This window comes from Cryptomeria japonica, chromosome 5 (genome assembly GCF_030272615.1).
Source record: "Cryptomeria japonica chromosome 5, Sugi_1.0, whole genome shotgun sequence".
NCBI lineage: Eukaryota > Viridiplantae > Streptophyta > Pinopsida > Cupressales > Cupressaceae > Cryptomeria > Cryptomeria japonica.
This window is the reverse complement of record NC_081409.1, coordinates 677,046,026-677,055,201: the sequence shown is the minus strand read 5'-3', so window position 1 is coordinate 677,055,201 and position 9,176 is coordinate 677,046,026. Positions and strand designations below refer to the sequence as shown.

Sequence of the window (9,176 nt, the reverse complement as noted above, 5' to 3'; positions counted from 1 at the left end):
TTGCTAAGATTAACTAGGCGCTTCTTCTCCTTAGTAGTTTCAAGGTATCGCTCGATGGCCTCCTTGCTAAGCTTTTTGTCCCTGCAGAAATTACTTCCCTCCCTACGAAGACCCGTCACCTGAGCAATGAGGTCTTCATCAATGGGGATAGTTTGATCTCCCATATTTAGGGTGCCATTCCTCCAATTTTTGCTGAAAAAATTAGTGATTTTGGCATCCCTCACATGGAGTCTCTCCATATACTTCGTAAGCCCGCCCTTCTACAAGATGCTCCAAATTTCCTCCTTTTGTTTCCACTCCTTACAATTACTGGGCTCATAGCGATGCCTGTTACCTCCCATAGTTTCACAATTCAAAACAAAAAACTGAGAGTTGCAGATAGCTACATGAAAGAAATTTCAAAAAGCAACCTCAAAGACCCAGAAAGCATGGGAGAAGGTGGCATTCGTCTTGTCATTAATGGTACCGACACAATGATAAATAGTAATAGCCCTCCAAGTCACGCTATTAATCACTATATAATCCATTTAATATCTTTGAAGTGCAGTTATATCGATCCACGAAAATGATCGATATAGTGTCTTTGAGGAGATCCTCTTCACCCTTGTAGGTAACCATGTTGTCATGAGTGACTGCCACGTTGGCTTCCCAGTCAGTGGGGCTATTTGCTTCACGATACATGTGGGAAATAAAACATTTATTGAAGGTGTTAATGAGATCCCTAGCAGCCTTTATAATATTGTTGATAGTCCATGAGGGCTTAGAAATTCCTTTAAGGCATTTAATGATATTATTAGAGTCCCCCTCGATCCATAGGTAGGGACAGTTCCATCTTTTAGCCAGGAGGATTCCCTGGAGAGCTACCATAGCTTCTGCCATGTGGTTAGTTTCAGAACCTATAGGAACAACTACCATTTCCTTACAAATGCCATTTTCATCTCTGAGAATTGCACCACATCCTGCTAGTCCAAGATTGCCTTTGGTAGCACCGTCAAAGTTTATTTTGAGCCATCCATGAGGGGGAGAGTGCCATTTAGCTTCAAGTCTCTTACTTTGTTTAGAATCAATACTAACAACACTCTTCAGGTTCTAGGAGTTGAGGATGTGAGCTTCCAGGCAATTGACAAGATTGCATGGTTCTCTAATGATCCTGAAGTTCTCCACAATATCCCTTTGAATTTTATGAAAAACAACAGCTTGAGAGAAGTATCCTTGAAGATGCGGTTGTTTCTTTGTTTCCAAATCCACCACAGGATGTTAGGGAGAGAGAGCTACTACAAAGATCTCAAAGAGAGATTAGACCAATGATAACTCCAAGAATGGAATAAATCTTGGATAGAGTTAGGAAAAACCCATTCCATACAAAAATTCTTAAGAAATATTTTCCAAATTGAGTCAGTGAAAGAACAGTGGATTGCCAAGTGGTTGAAAAACTCTTCCTCCTCAAGACACAAATTACACCTATTAGGGAAGGCAAAACCTCTAACCTTTAGGTTGTCTAGAGTCAAAATTTTGTTTTGGAGGATGGTCTAGTAGAAGATATTGATCTTTGGAATAAGACCCTTTATCCAAGCTTTAGACCAGAAGGGGTTCTCTGAGGGGGCTGGAGTCAACACTCCATACATAGAAGAAACATTAATGTTGCCTTTGGGTTCAAATTTCCAAATAATAATATCTTCTTCATTGTTCAATCAAGCAATAAACAAGTGTTTTTTGAGATTGATGAGATTAGGGTGAATACCTTGAATGTTATGCCATTTATCACCTATCCAATACCCCTCAACCAAGGAACCAAAAAATATTTTACAAGGGGCAGAAAAAGGAGCCCAATCAGGGATTTCCAGCAAAGGCTTTATCAAGCAACCATGGATCTTCCCAAAATCTAACTTTCTTACCATTACCAACTCTCCATTTCACCCCTTTGGCAATGCTATCTTTACACTTAGAGTCATGATTCCAAATGTGAGACCCATTGATACTGAAATAAGAATTAATGAAAGAGAAAAGAGAAGAAGACAGAAGAGGATACTTCTCCAAATTTCACACCACTCACTGTCAGAGTGGAACAATCTCCAAAACTGTTTAGACAAAAGAGCTTCATTGAGGGTCCTGATTCTCCTCAGACCCAGACCACCTTTTATTTTTGATCTACAAACCTTGTCCCAAGCCACTAATGCCATTCTTTTCTTTTCCTCAACCCCAGACCAAAGAATTGATTTTTGTTTTTTTTCAATAGCATCAACAAACTTAACTGGAATTCTAAAGAGAATGAGGGCATAAATATGAATGCTTTGAAGGGATGCTTTAAGAAGTTGTAGCTTTCCAACTTGACTTAAGAGAGAACCTTTTCAACTAGCAAGCTTTCTTTGAAATTTATCCACCAAAGAACTCCAAAAGAAATCAGGGGGAGCAATGCTCAGGGGGAGGCCAAGGTAGGTAGCAGGGAGATCAGCAATCCAACATTCCATAATTTTGCTAATTCTATGTTGTCTTCTCTCAGAAGTGTTGATGAAAAACACTTCACTTTTAACCTAGTTGATAAGCTAGCCAGAAGCAGACGCAAACTTGCATAGGGTGTCCTTCAGGATCTTGGCTTCCAAAATGCTTGAATCCCCCATAATGATGGTGTCATCCACAAATTGCTGGTGGGAGAAATTATGATCTGTAGAGGAGGGTTGGAGACCTTTAAAAATACCTCTAGTCACCATGCTTTCCATGAACCTACCAAAACATTAAGCCATAATGATGAAGAGAATAGGGGAGATGGGATCCCCTTGCCTCAAACCTCTGGATGCTTTAAAGAAGGAGGAGGGAGATCCGTTAACAAGAACAACAAAGGAGGTAGAGGGGATAAGATGCTTGAAGAGGTCCACACATTTGTTAGAGAAGCCAAAAGCCAAAAGAACCTTCATGAGGAAAGACCAATCAACCCTGTGATAGGCCTTAGAGAGATCAAGCTTGAGAATAAAACCCTTCTTCTTAGCCATAACAAGGGAGTAGATATTCTCATGGACGATAATGATGGAATCAAGAATTTGCCTTCCTGGCACAAAACCATTCTGCTGATGACTGATCAAAGAGGGAAGGACATTCAAGAGTCTGGAGGTTAGGACCTTGGAGATTATCTTATAAAAGAGTTGCATAAACTGATTGGCCTGAACTTATCCATGGAGTTAGCTCCTTGAATTTTGGGGATCAAAGCAATGAAGGTGCCATTAATTTCTTTCAGAAGTTTTCTTTCCCCTAAAAATTCTTTAACCCCATTAGAGACATCTTTCCCAACTATATCCCAAAACTCTTGGAAAAAATATATAGGGAGGCCATTAGGTCCAGGGGCTTTGTTGCCTTCAAAAGAAAAGACAACATTTCTGATCTCCAAGCTCGAAGGGATGGAAGTTAAGAAAGAATTATTCTGCTCATCAATAAGGCAAGGAATGTTCTGAAGGAAGGAATTTTGAACATCATCATCCAAGATTTGATCCCTACAAAGAAGATCAAAGAAGAAACTTTTGGCCTCATTTCTTATCTCCTCCTCCTTGACCAGCTCCACATTGTCCACCATCAATTTTTTGATCCTATTAGCTGCTTTATGTTTGATAGTCGACATATGGAAGAATCTGGTATTCTTATCCCCTTCCTTCAACCAAATACATCTAGACCTCTGCTTCCAAAAAGCTTCTTCTTTAGAAATGATATCATGGTATCTTTTGAGGATCTCATTTTCTTCAACAATGGTCACAGTAGAGAATCCATCCTTCTGGATTTGGACCTGAATTTTGTTGAGGTCTTCCTGAATTTTTCCTTTGGCCTCAAAAATATTCCCAAAGCTAAATTTAATCCAGGTCCTTATGTTGTCTTTTATGCTTTTAAGTTTCTTCACAAATTTATACATGGCAGTACCCTCAACTTGAATGTTCCACCATTCTTGAATTTTATGAGTAAGATCCGGATGTAAAGTCCACATTTTTTCAAACCTAAAAGGAAAATGCCTTCTCCTGTTAATGGGGTCAGCAATAAGAGTTATGGGATAGTGTTCAGACCCAACATGAATGTGAGCAGATAGAGAGAAGAAGTAGTGTCTGTACCGATCATCAGAAATAGGAACCCTATCAAGGCAAACTTGGATAAGGTCATTTCCAGCCCTCTTGTTAGTCCAAGTGCAATTGAAACCCTGCATCTCCACATCATTAAGAGCTCGAGTGTTTATAAAATCCATGAGGGCCAGTCTGCTATCCAACTGAGAAGGGAATCCACCAAATTTTTCCTCCTCTCTCAACAGGGTATTGAAGTCTCCCATGACCAGCCAGCTGAGGTTCTTGAAGTTGTCCCTTATTTCCATAAGTTTTTTTCCCAAAAAATGCTTTTGGCTTTCAAGGTATTAGGAGCATAAATGTTTGTGAGGAACCAAGAGGTTTCATCTTTTAAATGCTTAAATTTAATGCAAGAAAAATTGCTTTCTTGAATAAGAACTTGACCTCTAACACTATTGAGATTCCAAATTGTTGCAATGCCTCCAGAGGTACCTTCCGAGCTACTACCGCAGGTGCTCCCTGATTTAAAGAAATTCAAAGCTTCAACCTTTTCTCTACTCATCTTAGTTTCTTGAATAAGAAAACTATTAGGTTTACTATCCCTAATCATATTTGTAATAATATCATGTTTGTGGGGATTATTAAGTCCCCTAATTTTCCAAGAAACATTCTTCATAATTACTTACCAGTTCCTAACTACCAATTCCTAACTCCATTAGAGTCCTCTGAGTCCCATCTGCTATGCTCTTGCTGGCCTCCTTATCTCTAACTTTGTGGTTTGACGATCATCCTGGGGATGAGGAGACATACCCTACATCAACTTGAGCAATTCTACTAGACTTCCTTAATTGGGCGGTAGAGGGAGTGGATCCTTTCTTGTTCCTGTGTTTTCAAATTTTCTACTCGACTTCTCTCTCAAAAACCACTTCACGATTACTAAGGATTTTAGAAGTTTCCTCTTCATTACCCCATTTGGGTGATCTAGATTCATGTGAAGAGTTTTTGATTGTTTTAGAGGCTTGATCTAAATCAGAAAGGTTCAGACCCAAAATAGCACATTTCTGGGCCTCTTGAAAATCAAAACTGTTTGTGAGAGGGGAAGAGTCAGCCTTTTCTTCCCATGACCCAGTGATCTCCCCTTCCTCAGATTGTTCCACTTCCTTAATATCCTTATCCTTTTGATCCTCTTCATTGGAAGCTTCCTTACTAGCCAAGGTGTCAGCAATCACCATTTGGGTATTTTCTCTAGAAGATTCGTTTTGATCTATTATTTCCTCTCTTCGGATCTGCCATCTGAGGAGGTTGTCTGCTTTCATTCGTTCCTTCCTCAGAGCTTCCTGGGAGGGAAGATGTTTAGAAACATAGGCTGAGGAGACCACATCCTTATTCTCCCCCAAGGGTCCAAAAAAGTTGATCTCAACTGGGTCATTTTCCTTATTTTCTGTATTTTTAACTTGTCGAGCCTTTTTCTCTAGAGCCTTTCTACTTTATACCCTAGTTTTGGCTTGCTTATTCTCCCCTTTGGGCTTGAGATGGTAATCTTTAGCCCAGTGACCTACTTTTTTAAAGTGGAAGCAAGCAAAGGGGATGGATTCATATTCAATCTGTTGTTTCTAAGTACCCAACTTAGACACAATATCTATCTGCTCAGGCATATCTGCGTCGTGGGCGATCCCTACACAAAATCTGGCATTGGTGAGGCTCCTTCTTGAGGCTGTGATAGGATCAATTGAAAGGAGCTCACCAAAAGAGCTTGCTATACCTGAGAAAATACTTTCTACCCAGTATTCAAGAGGTAGACCTGGTAGCTTAACCCAAACTGGGACTTGCACCAGAAGAGATTCACTCATATTTAGATTCAAGTGCCATTTCTGGAGGACCAAAGCTGTCTTTCCAACCAACCAAGTGCGACCATAGAGGATCTTTATTTTGTCTTCTTCACATGAAAAAGAAAAGGTGAGAAGACCTTTGGGCAGAGCCAAAATTTCAACATTGCCTTTCAAAGCCCATTTCCGTTTAACATAGGCCCTAACAACCTCAATGTTTGGGCGTGGTCCCATAAATTTACCCATCAGAGAGCTCGACATGCTACTTATCTTATGGTCCACAACTGAGTTAGGGATAGAGATGGTAAACTTACCACCATTCGGATCCAATATATTCTTGATAGGAGGCAGAGAAGATTTCCCAGATGGTCTAGTTCCAAAGAGGGTTGACCACTTTCTAGTTTCTTTTCCATTCTCCAAAATCGCTTCACATGAGCTGGACCCCCCAACTACATTTCCAGGACCCACATTATTCTCTGGATTATTCTTTGGCAGAGTACCGTTAGCCTGCAGAATATCTAGAGGCTTGTCCTTCTCCCCCATTTGGCCAGCTCCATCGATCTGGCCGCTTCCTCCATTGGAACCAGAGTTCCTGCCTTGCAGAGAATTTGAAATTTGAATTCTACCATTGCCACCTTCTCCTCCTCCACACGAGCTCTCCATTTTTTATTTGTTACTTTCTTGGCTTGATTATGTTGGCATGATTTATAGTCATTTTTGTATGTTTCGCATTATCCCTCTTGACACTTTTATGGATTCTCTCATGTTTATCTCTCTATATTTATAGCCATGATATAGGCTTCCCTTATTGTTTGAAGGTTTTTAACCTATAATTTAAATAACACAATTTAACATCAAGCACTCCATAATATAGAACAAGGCACATTAATTAATTTGGATTCATATAAGGAGATAATTTCCTCATAGTCATCACAAACTTGTTAAAATAAGAAATTATTAAGTAGTTTAACATTCTTTTTCTAAATCATGGTTAGTTCAAGAATTATGATAATCAAACCCACTCTTTCTCCATATTTTAATCTAAATGTACTCTCATAAATTATCCCATGAGTCTATGATGTTTTATTAAAGAAATCAATACCAATGCTTGGTACTTTTTTCTAATGACAAATAGATATAAAGAGAGACAAATAGGGAGAGGGAGAGATAAGAAGAATGGATCTAGAGAAAGACATAAATAGAGGGAGATATGGAGAGGTGGAGGTATATGGAAATAGATATAAATGGAGAGATAGAGAGAGAGTTAGACTGATAGGTAAAGATAAAGATGTAAGGATACAAAGATGACTTGAGATAGATATAAAGGGAGAGAGAAAGATATAGAAAGAGGGAGGGATGAGGAGATAGAGATAGAGAGACAAGGAAAGAAATAGATAGCTAGAGGGAGAGGGAGAGAGATGTTGGAAATTTGGAGGAATTAATTATGTGTTGCATTGATGTGTGACATTGATGTCAACACTAGCTATTTTGCTATCTACCGGCTTCTGGTAGAGTGGTTGGATTATCATGTTGATCTTGAGATTTGTATCCGGTTTTGGTCCAACTACTGGAATTGGTTTGGATTGGTTATTCATGTGTTCTTGATGTGTATCACATTTAGTTTGTTCAGGATTTGACGATCTAAATGCTATCATATGTTCTAGCAAGTCTTTTGGTTACTGGTATGGGTTCTACCAACAACACTTTGATGAAGATCTTTTGGTGAATTCGATAAGTGGCGTTGGTGCAGCTTCTAGAAGGTTATCAGGATGATGACGGTTATCATATTCATGTTCCAGTTGATCATGGTGTTTCATTTGGATTATGGTGACCTATTTTGGGTCTGATGTTATTCTATTAGGTTATGGACCGATTTATGTAACGTGTTGGTTGATGCTTCCGATGCGTCACCAGTTGTATTTCTTGTTTGGTTTATGTTGTTTTGGTCTTAGGCCGACTTGGTTTATCATTGGTTTGTGGCATTATGTAATGGATCTATTGTATTATTCTTTTAGGTGGCTAACCTAATTGTTTAGGTCCCGGGTTGGTATAAATATGATGTAAGATATCTTTGTAGAAAATGGTATGTGGGTTATAAGATATTCTACGTGCGAATAAAGTTGTAATTATATGTAGAGGTTTTGGTCGATCATAGGTGATTGAATTGGGTTTTTTGTGAAAGAGGTTTAAGACCTTTTGTATTGAGCTTAACCAAAATTATATTCAGGCATAGGAGATGCTATTCTTGTAGTTAATTCATCTTTTTCATGTTGTAGTCTGGATTTATTTTGTAGTCAGTGAGGCTCCTTTTGTGATGAGCAGTACGTTCTAGGCTATTGGCCTTCCTACATGTGCAGGTCCCTCTTATTATAATCACATACTTGCTGCAGAAGTATTATCTCACTATGGGTAGGCTTCCCATCGTGGTTTTTCCCTTTATAGGGTTTTCCACTTACAAATCATGGTGTTATGTGTTATGGATGGTTAATGATTTATGTTTATGCTTAATGATTTATGTTTATGCTTAATTGTTATATCTGCTATTTTGGTATTTGGTTTATGCATTCTGTTAAATGGTTTTGTGTGCTTAAAGTTTTATAATCTATTGACAAATGATTCACCCCCCCTCCCAGTTGTCCACTGGTTATCCTAAAAATTGGTATCAGAGCTTGGTCCTCTCTGCAGAAGCTTAACCGCTTGAGGAAGATCCTATGGGAACTAATAGTTCAACTGCATCTGTTTTCCAGAGAGAAACCCCTAAGCTTGATTCGAAAAATTATAGGGTATGGAAGATTTAGATGGAAACTCATTTGAGATGTCTTGGAAAAGAGATTTGGGAGGTCATGGAGAAAGGATATACTCCTCATCATCCGACATCTGGCAATCCTCCTCTGGCAACCTTGTATAAGGACATTGAGAATGATTGTAGAGCTAGAGAAGCACTCTTAAGTGCACTTTTTGATCAACAAATTATGGAATTAACTGACCAATCATCTATGAAGGATATATGGGATAAGTTGGAGGCTCTGAATGAAGGTGACCCTACTATTAAAATTACTAAACTTGATGGTTACTGGGTAAGGTACGAGAATTTGAAAATGAAAGAAGATGAAATGATTACTCCTTTTATGGAAAGAGTTAATGAAATTGTTATGGGAATTTAGTGTTGTGGTGCATCTTTGAGTGAAGATGAGACTGTTTCTAAAGTATTGAGAGCTTTGCCACCAGCTTACAAGATGAAGGCTACTGCAATTAATGAGTTGAGAACAATGGCTAACACTTCTGTTAACATGGATACTTTGGTTGGAAAATTATCTGC

General features: G+C 38.8%; 1 protein-coding gene across 1 annotated transcript; it reads right to left on the bottom strand.

The window, feature by feature from the left end:
- Positions 1 to 5,644: 5,644 nt before the first annotated feature.
- On the bottom strand, positions 5,645 to 6,118 carry LOC131876053 (uncharacterized). The gene has a single exon (XM_059220826.1). The coding sequence runs from the start codon at positions 6,116 to 6,118 to the stop codon at positions 5,645 to 5,647; it is 474 nt and encodes a 157-aa protein (XP_059076809.1).
- Positions 6,119 to 9,176: the final 3,058 nt, after the last annotated feature.

Bases quoted from the DNA above. Each gene is read 5' to 3' on its own strand.
- LOC131876053 (XM_059220826.1), bottom strand. From the start codon at position 6,118: ATGTCGAGCTCTCTGATGGGTAAATTTATGGGACCACGCCCAAACATT.